Source organism: Ovis canadensis, chromosome 3 (assembly GCF_042477335.2).
Source record: "Ovis canadensis isolate MfBH-ARS-UI-01 breed Bighorn chromosome 3, ARS-UI_OviCan_v2, whole genome shotgun sequence".
In the NCBI taxonomy this organism is placed as follows: domain Eukaryota; kingdom Metazoa; phylum Chordata; class Mammalia; order Artiodactyla; family Bovidae; genus Ovis; species Ovis canadensis.
The window spans coordinates 7,979,197-7,997,396 of record NC_091247.1 but is presented as its reverse complement, the minus strand read 5'-3'; the positions used below and the strand labels follow the sequence as shown (position 1 = coordinate 7,997,396).

Below are 18,200 nucleotides of genomic sequence, written 5' to 3'. Positions count from 1 at the left end.
GGCAAGCAGCATTGGCAGCCTGCACAGGGCGCCGAGCCACCCTGTGACCAACCCCAGCCTCCACGCCACTCCACTTCCATCCAACCTGACACCAGAGCCTCCCAGGCCCCCCCCCGCCCCGGAGACTGTCGGCTTCTCTCCTCCCTCCAAATACGATCTGTGCAGCTGCCTGCCTCTGCCTCAGACAAGAGTAACGACAATGACAGTGAGGATGACAGTGGTGACATCGGCTGAGCATCCACCGCGTGAGTGGCTGTGCTGAGCCCGTTACATACTGCCACTAATTTAATCTTCACAGTAAGCCTACGGAGGAGGTACTATTTTCACTCCCATTTCAAAGATGAGGAAATGGATGCACATAGATGTTAAGTAATCCAGCCCAGGACACAGAGCTGGCTACAACAGTGCTACAAGCTGGAGTCTTAACGCGAAGCCACTTGGCTCCACAATCTCTGCTCTTAACCACGAACACCCTAGGTCTCCTAACGCGGCATCTCTGCACACACTCGTGAAGCCAGACCCCACAGCCCAGCAGGAATGCAAGCTCCCTAACGCCGAGATGGTGGTATCCACTTCTCACCATTGCGGAGAGAATGCAGTGGTATCAAGATCAGGCTCTGGGGTGAGACAGACCCAGGTTCAAATCCCAGCTCTGCCTCCTTAGAGGCCGTGTGAGGGAATTCCCCGGCAGTCCAATGGGTACGACTCTGCACTTTCACCGCTGGGGCCAAGGGTTCAACCCCTGGTTGAGGAACTAAGATCCTGCAAGCCCAGGGGTATGGCCAAAAAAATTTAAGAAATAAAGGCTGTGTGAGCCAGAACAAGTGTCATCTCCTCTTTGGGGCCTCATTCTTTCATCTGTAAAATGGGTTAACAGTAGATCCCATCTCACGGGGATGCTGTAAGGCATCCACGAGGGGGTCCACACATGGCGCTGGGCACAGAGCAGTCAGCATGGGACAGCGCCAGCTGTCATGCTGACGCTGTTGCTCAGCTTCCCCTAGCACAAGACTTGCCCTGCCCCCAAATGCGCATCCCTCGTGGAATCCTCTCCGCTTCAGAATCCTACCAGTGACCCCCAGGGAAAGGGCGGAGGGATAAGCAGGCGGCCCCCAGCCCCCATACCTTGGTGAGGTGAGCGTTGTACATATCAGTGAGGAGTCCGCATCCGTGTCCCACGCCGAGCACTGAAAGGTACCCCAGCCTGATCTTACACTGGGCTCCCCGTTCCGGTTCCCCTGGGCTCTCCAACCCCCACCCCCTCCAGCAGAACATGCCCACTGCTGATGGGTGTGGCAGCCAGGGGGCAAGGAGAGCATCTTCTACTGGAAGCAAGGAAGCCTCTGGGCATGTGTATGAAAAGGCAGATTTCCAGGTCCCAGCCACATATACTGACTCTGACTCAAAGTGGGAGTGGGGGTGAGGGTAAGGGTGGGGGGCTAGGATCCTTAGCAAGCTCCCTGGGGATCCTGACACTCAAAAGTAAGAGACCACCAGCCCAGTCACACAGACCTATACAGCCCAGTCACACAGACCTATACTCCCATCTGGGGATGGTTCTCAGCATGTCCTTTAACCTCCTGGGGTCTCAGGCTCCGCATCGGTAAAATGGGGATAAAATTACTATCTGATCTCTGTGGGTGTTGTGATGACCGAGACAACGAGCGGGAAGGAAGTGGTCGGCACAAAGGACAAGTCCAATAAGCGGGGGAATTGTCGCCACTCCCTGCCTTTCTTCGGGTCTGTTTTTCCCTCTGGTTGAAGGAAAGAATGACCCTCCATTCACTCCTGGAGAGGGTACCCCGGGAGGGGCGCATGAGATCACGTCCGCCCGCCTGTGTCCCAGGAAGCAGCACAAGTCGCTATGACCATTGTGCATGCAGGACGTGGCCACCGCCTGACCCTGGGGACACAGATGGCTTATGACTCAGGGCTTTGTGTGCCCAGCGACATCTAGAGCTCTGCCAGCGGGGCCAGGGTCAGGCACTTGGTTACCCCACACAAGCAAGAGGCTTCCTCTCTGGTCCAGGGACTGTCGCTCGCTACATGACCCAAGACAAATCATCTGTGCTCCTCGAGGCTTACTTTTCTTCCTAAAATCATACATGATCTACCAAACAACGTTGTTATGGTGAATACATGTGTACAAAGGGTTTCAAACCACATGTCACAGGCAAGAGTCACTTGATAAGGGTGGACGATCAGGACATCCCTCTTTCCACCAGTTGTCTTCCTAGAGATCAGACTTGGGAGGGATCAGGGGAGGAAGGCAGGAGTGGGAAGTGGCAGTCAGGTGAGAAGTGGGCTGGGCTCCTCAGAGCTCCCCAGGCCTCTATCACTGCACCCCAGGCTCACCACACCACCTACCAAGCACCCCAGATGCCTGGGAATCCAGTCGGTGTCCCACGCCAACCTTCAGGCTGGTGAATGCGAGTCCACGAACTGGAAAGAAACAAATGAGTTCTTTATCCTCAATGAACCCAGCCTCCAGGATGGCTTTGGGCCCACATGGCGATCTCATTCCTAGAATGTTGCCTCATGGAGCCCAAATCAGCATCAAGCTGGACTTTCAGGCTTCCCCACCAAGGAACCTGGGGTCCCAAACCATTTCTTCAGTTTCTGGGGCCCAGAGAAAAGGCAACCCAAAAGGCCTGTAAGTCTGCCTGTCACCATTCCCTCAATGAAGGGCTTTGAGTGCACTGGGCAGAACACTGGAATTAAGATTGGGGGGTTCCTTATCCAGCTCCTGTGGAAGGTGGGTTCTGGACAGTCTCCCAGTGAGAAAATGGAGGCTGCGAATTCCTGGGTCTGTGTGTTCGCAGCCTAGAACTCACTGACTGCTCAGGAAATGACCCATTTCCCAAAAGAATGAATGACTCATCAAACAGATATAATTATGTACAGGTTTTTGTACATCAATTATACTTCAAGAAAGATGTAAAAATAAAAAATGAATGAATGCAGGAGTGAGCTAGAAGCTTTTACATTTCTGAAGATCAAGAGGAACCTAGGGTAACAGTATGGGGTAGTTAAAAGCTTAATAAATCCAGGCTACATGATTTAACATTAGCCAACACTGAACTTTCGTCTTACCATTTGTGAAATGGGACTAGGACCCACTTCACAGGATTCAATGAGATGGTACTTGGGAAAAGCTTAACGTAGTACCTAGTACAGAGTAGGCCCTCAACACATCATACTTGCTATTGCTGTTGTTATACTGTAGACTCACTGAATATTTCTGTCCAAGGGGTTTTGGAAATGGTGGAAAAGTCTTAAATGGAAAAGTCTGAGAATACCAGACCACCTTACCTACCTCCTGAGAAACCTGTACGTAGGTCAAGAAGCAACAGTTAGAACTGGACATGGAACAACAGAGACTGGTTCCAAATTGGGAAAGGAGTACATTAAGGCTGTATATTGTAACCCTGCTTATTTAACTTATATGCAGAGTACATCATGTGAAATGCCGGGCTGGATGAATCACAAGCTGGAATCAAGACTGCCAGGAGAAATATCAATAACCTCAGATATGCGGATGACACCATCCTTATGGCAGAAAGCGGAGATGAACTAAAGAGCCTCTTGATGAAAGTGAAAGAGGTGAGTGAAAAGTTGGCTTAAAATTCAACATTCAGAACACTAAGATCATGGCATCCGGTCCCATCGCTTCATGGCAAATAGATGGGGAAACAGTGGAAACTGGCTGACTTTATATTTTGGGGCTCCAAAATCACTGCAGATGGTGAATGCATCCATGAAATTAAAAGATGCTAAAAAAAAAAAAAAAAAAGAAAAGAAACAAAATTAAAAGATGCTTGCTCCTTGGAAGAAAAGCTATGACCAACCTAGAGAGCATATTAAAAGGCAGAGACATTACTTTGCCAACAAAGGCCCATCTGGTCAAAGCTATGGCTTTTCCAGTAGTTATGTATGGATGGGAGAGTTGGACTTTAAAGAAAGCTGAGTGCCAAAGATTGATGTTTTTGAACTATGGTGTTTGAGAAGATTCTTGAGAGTCCTTTGGACTGCAAGGAGATCAAACCAGCCAATCCTAAAGGAAATCAACCCTGAATATTCATTAGAAGGACTGATGATGAAGCTGAAACTCCAATACTTTGGCTACCTGATGCGAAGGACTGACTCACTAGAAAAGACCCTGATGCTGGGTAAGATTGAAGGCAGGAGGAGAAGGGGATGACAGAGGATGAGATGGTTGGGTGGCATCACCGACTGGATGGACATGAGTTTGAGGAAGCTCTAGGAGTTGGTAATGGACAGGGAAGCCTGACCTGCTGCAGTCCATGGGGTCGCAAAGATTTGGACACGACTGAGCAACTGAACTGAATACTGTTGACTCACTGAATATTTCTGTCCAAGGGGTTGTAGAGGTTCCTGGCCTCTAAGTTCCTTAGCCTTCCAATAGCCTCCCAAACATACACTTTAATTATATCTAATGATGGGGGCTCATTATTGGAACTAGTTTCACTGTTGGTTAGCTTCGTTGACTATAAAAGGTCACTCTTCACAGACACAGAGAACAGATTTGTGGTTGTCAAAGGCGAAGGGAAGTAGGGGAAGGATGGCTTGCGAGTCTGGGATAAGCAGATGCAAACTATTTTATATCGAATGGGCTTCCCAGGTGGCGCAGTGGGAAAGAATCCACCTGTCAATGCAGGAGACACAAGAGATTCACGTTTGATCCCTGGGTCCGGAAGACCCCCTGGAGAAGGAGATGGCAGCCCAGTCCAGTATTCTTGCATGGAAAATTCCATGAACAGAGAAGCCTGGCAACAGTCCACGGGGTTGCAAAGAGTGGGACACAACTGAGTGACTGAGCACACACACACACACATATGTAGAAAGGATAAACAACCAGGTCCTATTGTATAGCATAGGAAACTATGTTCAATATCCTGTGATAAACCATAATGGAAAAGAATGGGAAATAGAATGTATACATATGTATAATTGAATCACTTTGCTGTATAGCACAAATTGACACAATATTGTAAACCAATTATACTTCAATAAAATTAAAAAAATTTTTTTTTAAGTCACTCTTTCACAGGAGTTCCAAATTCTGTCCTGAGGACTTCTACCTGAGGGTCTCAATTTTTACCTGGAATCCCAGAATAATAAAGGGGTCAGCAAACTACAGTCCACAGGTCAAATCCTCAAGTTTTGCTTTTTCACAGCCCACAAGTTAAAATGATTCTTATGTTACTAAGTGGTCTTAAAAACTGAAAAGAATACTATTTCATGATATATGAAAAATACATGAAATTCAAATGTCAGTATCCACAAGTAAGGGGCTTCCATGGTCAGTTCAGTTTAGTCGCTCAGTCGTGTCCGACTCTGCAACCCCATGGATTCCAGCACGCCAGGCCTCCCTGTCCATCGCCAACTCCCAGTTTACTATAACTCACATCCATTCAGTCACTGATGCCTGGTTTCCCCGGTGGTTCAGTGGTAAAGAATCCTGCCAATGCAGAAGAGGCGGATTCAATCCCCTTGAAGGAAAGAAGGAAATGGCAGCGCATTCCAGGATTCTTGCCTGGGAAATCCTATGGACAAAAGAACCTGGCAGGCTACAATCCACAAGGTCCCAAATGAACCAAACACAACTTAGTGACTAAACAACAACAAATCCACAGGTAACGTGTTACTGGAACACAGCCAGGGTCATTACATACTGTCTATAGCTGCTCTGCACAACAATCACACAAACCTGCAAAGCCTAAAATATTGACTATCTAGCCCTTTCCACGGAGAAGGCAATGGCACCCCACTCCGGTACTCTTGCCTGGAAAATCCCATGGGTGGAAGAGCCTGGTCACTTTCATGCACTGGAGAAGGAAATGGCAACCCACTCGAGTGTTATTGCATGGAGAATCCCAGGGACGGGGGAGCCTGGTGGGCTGCCATCTATGGGGTCGCACAGAGTCAGACATGACTGAAGCAACTTAGCAGCAGCAGCAGCCCTTTCCAGGAAATTTTGCCAATCTCTGGTCAAACACTTCACTGCCACTGTGGTCCTACATTGGTCTGGGACAGAAGGAGTCTGGCTAGGACACACTGACTTTGGGCAGGGACTTTCCAGGGAAGCGATACCCAGCCCCTTTGCTGAATGCCCATTACCCAGCGGATGGTCGATGAGTGTGGGCACACGGTTGGCTGTGAGGGTCAGCTCCTTCTCTTTGCTGCTGTCCACGGGTTCCAACAGGAAGCGAACACGCTGTTTAGGGGCAGGAGGCTTCCCAGCATTGAGACCTGAATACACATAAAGAACATCTCATCAATTCTGTTGTAGAAGACAGCTGAAAGCCCACAGTGCAAAGAAGAGCAGAAGTTAAGAAACAGACTTGGGTTCAAATCTTGACTTTCAGTTCAGTTCAGTCTCTCAGTCGTGTCCGAATCTTTGCGACCCCATGAATCGCAGCATGCCAGGCCTCCCTGTCCATCACCAACTCCCGGAGTTCACCCAAACTCATGTCCATCGAGTCGGTGACGCCATCCAGCCATCTCATCCTCTGTCGTCCCCTTCTCCTCCTGCCCCCAATCCCTCCCAGCATCAGGGTCTTTTCCAGAGAGTCAACTCTTTGCATGAGGTAGCCAAAGTATTGGAGTTTCAGCTTTAACATCAGTCCTTCCAATGAACACCCAGGACTGATCTCCTTTAGAATGGACTGGTTGGATCTCCCTGCAGTCCAAGGGACTCTCAAGAGTCTTCTCCAACACCACAATTTAAAAGCATAAATTCTTCGGCGCTCAGCTTTCTTGACTTTACCACTTATTGATTACTTATGACCACGGACAGTACTGAATCTGTTTACCCATCTGAACACGGGAGAAAGCGAGGTACTATGAACCGAACAGTCAGTTAGGAAACCGCTCTGCCCAGACGAATGGGTCACACGATCTTATTTTGCAACAATGTTCAGAAGCTGAGATGGACTCCTGGGAAACCGGAGCGGGATCCTGGGTCTGGCTCGAGGCACTCACCTTTCAGAAGCTGCAGCTCCACAGTATCCCGTAGATGCTTCCATTTTAGCCCGGGGGGCTTGTAGACTGCGAAGAGCCCCTGCAGCCGAGCCAGGCCGGCGGACGCCATACCTGAAGCCCGCGCAGCCCGAGCTCGCCCAACAGCTGAACGCAGACGGAAATGCTATATGGTCCCGCCCCCAAATGTGCTACTACCAATGGGCGCCGCCATGTTTCATGGACGGAAGAGGTTCGCTTCTTATTGTCCTCGGGGGGAAAACGTGCTACGGAGAACGACGTAGGGTCCGGTGCTGAACCCCAAACGTGACGAGGCTTACTTGGAGACCTCTCTTGGAGGTGAGGTTAAATGAGAAGGATTTTATATCCGTGGGTGTAGGTGACAAAGGGGTTGCCTAGGTTTTTTCATGCTTATCGAGAGGCTTTTCCTGTCCGTGCTATTTTTCCCGCCCAAAAGGCCCTTCCCCACTCAGCGCAGTAAGGCTCGAGTCCTTTTGACTTCTCCAGCGCGCCGTCGCCAGAGAAGTTGGGGGCGGGGGGTGGAGTCGGCCTTGCCCGGCTGATCCCCCCCCCAGGACGTCTGACGGTGCCCGCTGCCATGGCGACGCTGCTGCGCTGGGTCGTGCGCCCGCTCTGCGCCTTCCGCGGCAGTCCAGGTCCTTCTGCAGGCAAGCGGCCGGGGCGCGGGAAGGAGGGCCGGGGACGCGCCCCGCTCGGCTCTTTTGACCGCTCGTCTGTTTTCTTGCCCCGCAGGTGTTCCCCTCAGAGCCGTGAGCCATGGCGCCGGCCTGCTCTACCCCGAACACATCCCCACCTCCCTGCTGCAGAAGGTGCTGCTGGCCGCCGGCTCTGCCTGGATGGCGCTCTACAATCCCTATCGCCACGGTAAGGCAGCCAGCGCCGCCGGCGCTTTATTGGGGCAACTAGGGATCCGGACCACCTTACCTGCCTCTTGAGAAATCTGTATGCAGGTCAGGAAGCAACAGTTAGAACTGGACATGGAACAACAAACTGGTTCCAAATAGGAAAAGGAGTACGTCAAGGCTGTATATTGTCACCCTGCTTATTTAACTTATATGCAGAGTACATCATGAGAAACGCTGGACTGGAAGAAACACAAGCTGGAATCAAGATTGCCAGAAGAAATATCACTAACCTCAGATATGCAGATGACACCACCCTTATGGCAGAAAGTGAAGAGGAACTAAAAAGCCTCTTGATGAAAGTGAAAGAGGAGAGCGAAAAAGTTGGCTTAAAGCTCAACATTCAGAAAACAAAGATGGCATCCGGTCCCATCACTTCATGGGAAATAGATGGGGAAACAGTGTCAGACTTTATTTTTCTGGGCTCCAAAATCACTGCAGATGGTGACTGCAGCCATGAAATTAAAAGACGCTTACTCCTTGGAAGAAAAGTTATGACCAACCTAGATAGCATATTCAAAAGCAGAGACATTACTTTGCCGACTAAGGTCCGTCTAGTCAAGGCTATGGTTTTTCCTGTGGTCATGTATGGATGTGAGAGTTGGACTATGAAGAAGGCTGAGTGGTGAAGAATTGATGCTTTTGAACTGTGGGGTTGGAGAAGACTCTTGAGAGTCCCTTGGACTGCAAGGAGATCCAACTAGTCCTTTCTGAAGATCAACCCTGGGATTTCTTTGGAAGGACTGATGCTAAAGCTGAAACTCCAGTACTTTGGCCACCTCATGCGAAGAGTTTACTCATTGGAAAAGACTCTGATGCTGGGAGAGATTGGGGACAGGAGGAGAAGGGGATGACAGAGGATGAGATGGCTGGATGGCATCACCGACTCGATGGACATGAGTTTAGGTGAACTCCGGGAGTTGGTGATGGACAGGGAGGCCTGGCATACTGCGATTCATGGGGTCGCAAGGAGTCAGACACGACTGAGCGACTGAACTGGACTGAACTGAGGGATCTGGAGTGATGCTGAAGCTCCATTGCTTTGGCCACCTGATGCGAAGAGCCAACTCATTGGAAAAGACCCCGATGCTGGGGAAGATTGAAGGCAGGAGGAGAAGCGGGCCACAGAGGATGAGATGGTTGGATGGCATCACTGACTCAATGGACATGAGTTTGAGCAAACTGCAGGAGACAGTGAAGGACAGGGAAGCCTTGCCTGCTGCAGGCCATGAGGTCGCAAAGAGTCGGACAGGACTGAGTGACTGAACAACAACGGGAGTCCGGGGTCTGGGGCCTGGTGTGCCCTTGCCTTGAAAGCCCCGCAGGTCCCGGCCATTGTCAAAGCCTCCCCGTTTGCTTGGTTAACTATAGATTAGACTAGGCCAGGGTACCCAAACCTGGCTGCAAGTCATAATCATCCGAAACATTCATAAAAATGTAGATGCTAGGGTCCCACCCTAAATTCTCACAATTGGAATCTGCTAGGAGTGGGTAGGAGAGGATTGAAGGGAAGTGGGATCTGAGCTTCAGCCTTTTTAAACTGCTTCCTGGGAGATTCTGTTACCCAGACACATTGAGAACCTCTGGACTAGATAATTTATGAGCACCCATCAAATGATAACATCCTGTTAGCATTTGGGATCGTGCATGGCACATAATAAATGCTCAATAAATGTTTGCTGGATGTTTTAATAGGACGCTTTGGGATCCTACAGTGTTTTTCTCATCCCCTCTAGGATTCTTAGATCTGAAAGCACTGTTGTTATTTCCAGGAAAAATGATAATGCTGTTATCATTAATAATGCTGCTCACTGAGCCCTTATTTTACTTGCTCACTGTGTTAAGTGTTTTATATGCGTAACTTTGACTTAACATTAACCCTAAAAGAAAGGTATTACCTGCACTTCACATATTAGGACACTGAAGATGGGAAATGTGAAGCAGTTTGCACACAGTCACCTACATAGTGATCAAAATGGGGCTTGAACCCAGCACTGTCTGATACCAGAGTCTACCCATCCACAGAGCCGTGACATTCTGTCCTGATGATGCACGTGAAAGTGATTTACTAACTCTTTGGAACATTGTGCTAGCCGGAGCCACCTCGCCCCATTAGACTGATAACAGTAATAACTGTAGCCATATTGAGCTTTACTGTGTGCCAGGTGATTCACTGTTTAACTTGAATCTTCGTAACTAAGAGCTGGATACTCTTGTTTTATCATGTATGAAATTAAGGTTTAGACCAGGTCAGATAATTTACTTAAGATCATAGCCTCCATTTGTCCCCATTTTTTTTCCTTTCAGACATGGTTGCAGTTCTGGGAGAGACCACAGGACACCGTGCCCTGAAGGTCCTCAGGGACCAGATGAAGAGGGATCCAGAGGGTGCCCAGATCCTGCAGTAGGTCCCAGCTCTGCCTGGGGGATTGAGGGCATTCTTTGGGGATTCTGATTTCTCTGGAATCACATGGTGTTCCTCTAGGGAACTCTTCTTGATACCATGACCATGGATGGCTGCACAGGCTGGGCACCCTCCAGCTCTATGGATGTCATTCACATAGACAACTCTGATGACCTCCGGACAGTGCAGTATGGTGGCCTCAGCCCAGTTCCAACAACAGGGCTCTTGTGCCTTCACTAACGTCCCATAACATATGCTGCCTGTAACCCCCACCCTTGCAGTGCCCTGTGTGAATACCCAGATCACATCTGAGGCCTGTTTACCCAAGGCAGGAACTATAGCCTTAGCTTGTGGTAGTCTCTTCAGTCCCTGCCACTGGCCTTGCCAGTAGTAGAGGCTCCATTAGGACTTGACCCCGTTGCTGCCCTCTGCCCCTCAAACCCTTACTCTAGCTGGACCTTTCACCTGCCTTTGCTGGTGCCCTCCCAGTATCTGAGTCCTACCTCCTGCTTCACAGGGAGCGTCCCCGGATCTCGCTGTCCACCCTCGACATGGGCAAGCTCCGCAGTCTGCCTGAGGGCTCCTTTGGCTGCGCGTATCTCCATTTTCTGGATGTGAATGTGAGTCTCCAGCTTCTGTGCATTTGGCAGTCACCAGGGAGGGCAGATGAATGGCACATGAGTAATGTCCTGAGGAAGGAGGGGCCTGTGCCTCCACCATGGGCAGCACTGCGTTGCAGTCTTGCGTGTCAAGGCATTGTCATTTTCTGCGGTACAGTCACGTGGGCCAAGAGCATCACTCCAAGCAATTACACTGCTCTACACTTACTAACCTCTATTGCGTGCCACATGGCAGGTTCACACGTGATCTCACTGAATTCCCCCCCCAACAACTCTGCCGAGATGAGGAAACTAAGGCTCAGAGAGGTTAAGCAACTTGCTGATTTCATAGGCCAGTATTAATGGAGGCAATATTCAAATCAGAATCCTGCTCTTAATTATTACATTGTGTCCTCTATTGTAGAGACAGTGTGCCCCTTGGGTGTGACAATTGTTTCCCCATCTATTTGCCTTGAGGTGAAGGGACCAGATGCCATGGTCTTACTTTTCTGAATGTTGAATTTTAAGCCAGCTTTTTCACTCACCGCTTTCACCTTCAAGAGACTCTTTAGTTCTCTTGCTTTCTGCCATAAGGGTGATGATGTCATCTGCATATCTGAGGTTATTGATATTTCTCCTGGCAATCTTGATTCCAACTTCTTCATCCAGCCTGGCATTTTGTATGATGTACTCTGCATATACTCTTGCAAACTCTGGAAGTTGGTGATGGACAGGGAAGCCTGGCGTGCTGCAGTCCGTGGGGTTGCAGAGTCGAACATGAATGAGCAACTGAACTGAACTCTGCATATCAGTTAAATAAGCAGGGTGACAATATACAGCCTTGACATACTCCTTTTTCAATTTTGTTGTTCCATGTCGAGTTCTAACTGTTGTTTCTTGACCTGCATACAGATTTCTCAAGAGGCAGGTAAGCTGGTCTGGTATTCCCATCTCTTGAAGAATTTTCGTTTGTTGTGATCTACACAGTCGAAGGCTTTAGCATAGTCAATGAAGCAGAAGTAGATATTTTTCTGGAACACTCTTGCTTTTTCTATGATCCAGCCGATGTTGGCAATTTGATCTCTGGTTCCTCTGCCTTTTCTAAATCCAGCTTGAACATCTGGAAGTTCTCGGTTCACATACTGTTGAAGCCTAGCTTGGAGAATTTTGAGCATTACTTTGCTAGCGTGTGAAATGAGTGCAATTGTGCGATAGTTTGAACATCCTTTGGCATTGCTTTTCTTCGGGATTGGAATGAAAACTGACCTTTTCTAGTCCTGTGGCCACTGCTGAGTTTTCCAAATTTGCTGGCATACTGAGTGTAGCACTTCCACAGCATCATCTTTTAGGATTTGAAATAGCTCAACTGGAACTCCATCACCTCCACTATCTTTGTTCATAGTGATGCTTCCTAAGGCCCACTTGACTTCGCATTCTAGGATGTCTGGCTCTAGGTGAGTGATCACACCATGGTAGTTAATCTGGGTCATTAAGATTTTTTTGTACAGTTCTTCTGTGTATTCTTGCCACCTCTTCTTGATATCTTCTGCTTCTGTTAGGTCCATACCATTTCTGTCCTTTATCGAGCCCATCTTTGCATGAAATGTTCCCTTGGTATCTCTAATTTCCTTGAAAAGATCTCTCTAGTCTTTGCCATTCTATTGTTTCCTCTATTTCTTTGCATTGATCACTGAGGAAGTGATTCTCTCCTTGTTATTCTCTGGAACTCTGCATTCAAGTGGGTATATCTCTCCTTTTCCCCTTTGCCTTTCACTTCTCTTCTTTTCTCAGCTATTTGTAAGGCCTCCTCAGACAACCATTTTGCCTTTTTGCATTTCTTTTTCTTGGGGATTGTTTTGATCAGTGCCCCCTGTACAATGTCACGAACCTGTGTCCATAGTTCTTCAGGCACTCTTATCAGATCTTGAGCAGAGAATTCAGCATAGAATTGGGGCAAAGGTCAACAGGGTCCAAGTCTTAGTTGATTGATATCAGGAGAGTCAAAGAAGGTCAACATCATCATTTCTTAGGTTTTAACTAATCTGGGATCTTAGCGTGTAGATACCACCCTCCACCTGGGTAGGGCCTTAGTTCCTATAGAAAAGTGTAAAGATACATATCACATTGTTAATGTATATTCTTTGAGGAGGAACTGGGACTCTTTTATCATTGAACTGTTATTTCTTGACGGCTCAGACAGTAAGGAGTCTGCCTACAGTGCAGGAGACCCAGATTCAATCCCTGAGTTGGGAAGATCCCCTAGAGAAGGAAATGGCAACCCATTCCAGTATTCTTGCCTGGAGAATCCCATGGACAGAGGAGCTTAGGGAGTTACAGTCCATGGGGTCACAAAGAATCAGACATGACTGAGCAACTAACACTTTGACTTCTCTTTCGTTGTTTGACTGCTTTTCCTCTATTCCTGCATTCCTTTATTCCTTTAAGATCATTAATTACTGAAACATGTTGAAGGGCAAGCATTGTGTCCAGGCTTAGATCCCAAGTTGACTTAGGCCAAAATGGCTTCTCTAATGTCAAGAATGTCATGCCTGGTTCTCTTTCTCCATGGGCCCCCTACCCTATCTGCTTACAGACAAAGTCTGTATTTTGTAATAGAAGCAATAGATAGTAACATGATCTGCGTTATAAAAGGACCTTAGGATATCGCAGGGCAGAGTCCCTGCTCCTACCCTTCCCTGCCCCCCAGCACATACACTTCCCATCAGAGCACCTCTGTCAAGTTGCCATCCAGCTCAGCTGCAGGAGCCAACCAGGCTGGAGGAGGTCAAAGAGTGAGCGAAGATTGCTCTTGAGCTAGGTTTCTCAACCTTGCCACTGTTGACTTTTGGGGCTGGAGAATTGTTTGTTGTAGGGCAGCACTGTGCATTGTAGGAAACATCCTGGCTTCTACATACTGGATTCCAGTAGCACTTGCCCCACTAAGTTGTGACAACCTTAAATGTCTCCAGACACTGCAGCTATCCCCGGGTAGATGGTTGAGAACATCTGCTTTAGCTTATTGTACCTGAGAAAATAATCATCTTCTATCCTCTCCTGTACTGCTCCCTATTGCCCACGCCCCATTTTATACCATCATCCAGAAATTTCACCAAGATGCAAGTTTATTTCATCAATGGGAAATCCACCAGGGTGACCTGCTCCAGGTACCACCAGAAAAAGGCTATTCTTCTGAAGTCCCCCAGAGCCTTCTGTCCTGTTGTGGAGGGGATGGGACTGCCAAGGCCTCCCTGGGCACCTCGCTCAGCCACAGCCTTAAGTAACAGCCCTGGAGATTGTGACACTTCTAGAGTATAGACACCTGGCAGCCCACAAAGTGTAAGGGAACACCTTTGTCCCAGTGGAGGTTTAGATCAAAGGTCAAGGTGAGGCCACCTTCCCTGAGACTGACTGCTCGCCTTTCTTCCCGTCTTTAAAGCTCTGGGTAAATCACTTGACCTCTGAGCCCCAGACTCTTTATCTGAGGTAAGGAAACCTCATGTTTCTCTTCCAAGGCACTTACATGGCTGATTAATAATGGATGTTAAGGCTTTGGAATCCAGCAGGCTGTGTCCGGAATCCTGACTCAGCCACTTGATTAGCTGTGTGATCTCTGACAAAGTTACTTTATCTCTCCCTTTTTTCTTATCTGAATCTGAGGCTGATAGCAATATCTACCCCCAGGTGGCCTTAAGACGTGGCATGACAATATGTACGGAGGACTTCATAAAGTGCTGGCACATAGTAGGTGTCAGCCATCACTGACCACCTTCAGCTTCACACAACAGATAGAACTCTATAGAAGAAATTAGAACCGGGGACCCAATGAAGTCACAAACACAGACCGTGGCACTGGGCTAGCAGCCCCCAAAATAAAGGCACCAAATCCCTTGACCTCTGGACAGGCTGAGCTCATGCTCTGAAACTAGGAAGACCTATTCTGCATGGTGCAGCTGAGGGGCAGTGGGCAGAAACAGAAGGACAGTTGCCATCCCTGCCTGGGGTCAGAAAGTGGGGCTGGCCTTTTACTCCTGCGTTTACAGGATGATGTAAATTGATTCCCAGGCCTTGGAGACAGAACAAGAGAGCCCGGTCCTGGGCTGATGACCGGCTGCTGCAACACTGTTTACCGCAATAGCATGCACACCATGAAGGGGATTTAGAATCTGCTGCCATCAGATAAACAAAATAGAAACAGATAGAATTACTTTTAATAACATATCTTGTTTTCGTGTGCTAAAATACCCTTTCTGTATGTAATCGATAGTATAAAATTATTGAGATTTCACATTATTCTTGTCATGCCGAGTCTTGGAGCTCCAGTGTGTATTTCACACATGCAGCACATCTCAGTTGGCACTTGTCACATTCAAGCCTTGGTGGCTGCCATGATTGGCTGCTGTACCCAACAGTGCTGGTGTGAACGAGAGACATTAACAATCACGGGCACCAAACATCACGACACAGTCGTGTCAGATGCCACAAAAAATTACCGGATGCTACAAGAGACCATAACGTGGACCTGATCTGTCTGAAGGTCAGGGGCAGCCTCCTGCAGAAGGGACACTTAAGCCAGGTTGTGAAGGACAGGTAGGAATTGTCAAGGTGAAAGAGCACCCTAGGCTGGGAGCAGCTCATCTGAAGAAGTGGGGGCCTTGGGTGCTTCTTTTCTCCTCCCCCCTCATTTTATTTCCAGTTGTGGTTCCAAAAAAAAAACACACCATAAGATTTACTATCTTAGTCCTCTCTAACTGGGCAGTTCAGTAGTGTATTAAATATAGTCACATTGTTGTGAAACCAATCACGGGAGCTTTTTCATCTTGTAAAAACTGAAACTCTGTATCAGAAAACACCTCCTGCTTCGCTCTCCCCTCCAGGGGTTTCTGAGATTCTAGCAGGGGCTGTACATCCTGTGGGAGTTGGGGTAGGCCAAGGGGGTGCCCCTTATATTCCCTGCCTGCAGACTCCCCTGTCAGCAGCTGCAGACAGACCTAAAGTCCTGAGATAGTTCTGGTGGGGTGTGAATTTGGTGGCGTGGTTGAGAGTCGAGGGGAGGCTGGGAAATTGGACCCCGGGAACCAAGAAGAAGGGGTCTAGGGAGGGCTCATGGTTGTCAGAGGGCTTCCCCAGCGGCTCAGACAGTACAGAATCTGCCTGCAATGCAGGAGACCCGGGTTCGATCCCTAGATCTGAAAGATTCCCCTGGAGAAGGAAATGGCAACCCACTCCAGTATTCTTGGCCTGGAAAATCCAATGGATGGAGAAGCCTTGCAGGCTACAGGCCATGGGGTCGCAAAGAGTCAGACACGACTGAGCGATTTCACTCTCATGATCATCAGAAGGTCTCCCCAGACACCCGTGCACCCACCCGCTTCGTGGACGACGAGGAGCTGGCATACGTGATCCAGCGGTATCGGGAGATCCATGACATGCTCCACACCCTGCTGGGCATGCCCACCAACATCCTGGGTGAGTGCTGGCCAGCAGGCAGCCCCTGGATGCTTCCAGAGTGGGCATGGGGCAGAGTGTACCCAGTGGGGCATGGGGTAGAGTGTACCCAGTGAGGGGCCTGGGTGGTGCCGGGCCCTCCATTCAGCCTGTCTCCTGGTCTATCTGCAGGACCAGGTCAGGGCACATCTGTTTCAGCTGCTCACCAGTTAGCTGACCCAGTGCTTCATTTTTCACTTTACCCAAACATCGTGGTGTATCTGGGCTACACATCCCCATCCTCCACCTCCAGTGCCTCTGACAGCTCCTGCACTGATGTGGCAGTGTCCAGACACCTGGGCTCCCCACACTCTGAAACCCTCAGTGGTTCCCGAAGGCCTGGACTCCTCAGCCTGGCTTTTGGAGTCCCGTACCCTGACCCCAAGCTTCCTTTCCAGCCCTTGCCGCCTCCTTCTCTTTCTTGGACCCTCCTCCCCCCACCCCAAGCCAAGTGCCCCAAGGCCCAGCACAGGCCGGGACTGGGCACTGCTGACCCCTGGTAGAGATCGGAGTGGAGCAGATGCCTCACCCTGTCCTAAGCATTACTGGCGCCTCCTCCCCCGGCCCGTCCTCACTTCTCACTCACTTCCCCACCCTGCCTGCCAGGGGAGATCGTGGTGAAATGGTTTGAGGCTGTCCAGACCGGCCTGCCCATGTGCGTCCTGAGTGCACTCTTCGGACCGATCCAACTCAGCGCCCAGTAAGTTCTCAAGGGCTGAGAGGTTGGGGGAAAGTGCAGGGCTCCAGGAAATGGGAAGAGCCCACAGCCTTTCTGAGCAGCCCCAGTGGATCTCAGGAAGCCAGGATGGGAAGGCTAGGGCAGAGCGTGAACCTGGCCCGGCGCAGGGGCTCCAGGATGAGGCTTCGTGAAGCTTGGACGCTTCATAGAACTTGAGGGTTTCTCGGGCCAGGCCCCTGTATCGAGTGAGAATAGCTGGGTCAGGAAACCTGGGGCTGGGGGTGGGCGGTGCAGGTTCCTGGGGATGCAGTCTGGCATTAGTTTCTGGAGGTGGGGGAGCCCTCGACTTAAAGCTGGGCTTTGGCGTGTTCAAAATGTGTGGCTTCGAGCACAGGGCTTTTACCTCACTGAGCTTCTGCCTCCTCTTCTGAAAAGTGGGGCTGGGAACTGCCTCCTCTTGTCTGCACGGATTAACTAAGGACACGCGCGTCGGCTCAGGGCAGGTGGCGTGCCTGGCACTCAGGACCCCGGGTCCTCTGTCTTCTCTCTCCTCTGCGGCCCCACAGGAGCCTGCAATTGCTGATCTCGGAGCTGATCCCATGGGCAGTTGAGAATGGCCGCAGAGCCCCGTGTGTCCTCAGCGTGTACTACGAGCGGCGCTGGGAACAGCCCCTGCAGGCTCTGCGGCAGGAGCTGGGCATCACGGAGCCGCCCCTGCGTGTGGAGGGCCTGGTGTAGACCCGGAGCGCCTGAGGCCCCACCCCACCCCACCCCCCACTTCCCCCAGGGGTGGAGCACGTCTGTGCCAGCACCCAGGTTCCTCCTCTGTGAACTCTGACCCTTGGACATGGCTCATCATGATTTATCAGAGGGAGCAGCCAGTGGAGCTCCTGGGGGAGCCAGAAGTGAACCCCGAGTGCTCAGGGATTGCTCAGGTCCACAACCCATGTACCTGACCCCTCCCTGCCTGCCAGCGTTCTCTGGGTGCCAGCCTGGGGGAGTCTTCACAGGGGCAATGGCTGCCCTTGATTCCCAAGGCCTGAGGAAGAGGGAGGCAGAGAGGGAGGCGGGTCTCTGCTGTCTGAATAAAGGCTCCCATCAGGTCCCAA

The 18,200-nt window shown here is 49.9% G+C and overlaps 2 protein-coding genes across 8 annotated transcripts in view; one reads left to right on the top strand and one right to left on the bottom strand.

Annotated features, from left to right (window-relative positions):
- TRUB2 (TruB pseudouridine synthase family member 2) overlaps positions 1-7,238 on the bottom strand; it is a 17,420-nt gene extending 10,182 nt beyond the window's left edge. For 2 of the 4 annotated variants that reach the window (XM_069580070.1, XM_069580071.1), the window contains exons 1-4: positions 7,006-7,179; positions 6,142-6,273; positions 2,368-2,442; positions 1,126-1,187 (exon numbers count right to left, since the gene is read on the bottom strand). In XM_069580070.1, coding sequence (XP_069436171.1) covers positions 1,126-1,187; positions 2,368-2,442; positions 6,142-6,273; positions 7,006-7,114 — 378 coding nt within the window. In that variant the 5' untranslated portion in view covers positions 7,115-7,179. Of the gene's footprint in view, positions 1-1,125; positions 1,188-2,367; positions 2,443-6,141; positions 6,274-7,005 lie in introns of all 4 variants that reach the window. The other 2 variants (XM_069580068.1, XM_069580069.1) reach the window with 2 other exon arrangements.
- COQ4 (coenzyme Q4) lies at positions 6,894-18,200 on the top strand. Of its 4 annotated transcripts, none has more exons than XM_069580073.1 (8): positions 6,894-7,341; positions 7,460-7,670; positions 7,756-7,887; positions 10,233-10,329; positions 10,847-10,949; positions 16,265-16,394; positions 17,019-17,112; positions 17,658-18,200. In XM_069580073.1, exons 2-8 carry the CDS (start codon positions 7,601-7,603, stop codon positions 17,827-17,829), a joined length of 798 nt encoding a protein of 265 aa, XP_069436174.1. In that variant the 5' UTR covers positions 6,894-7,341; positions 7,460-7,600; the 3' UTR covers positions 17,830-18,200. The 4 variants fall into 4 exon arrangements, with proteins under 4 accessions (XP_069436174.1, XP_069436175.1, XP_069436176.1 ...); XM_069580074.1 differs by having other exon boundaries at positions 6,903-7,341; positions 16,268-16,394; XM_069580075.1 differs by having other exon boundaries at positions 7,215-7,341; positions 7,460-7,658.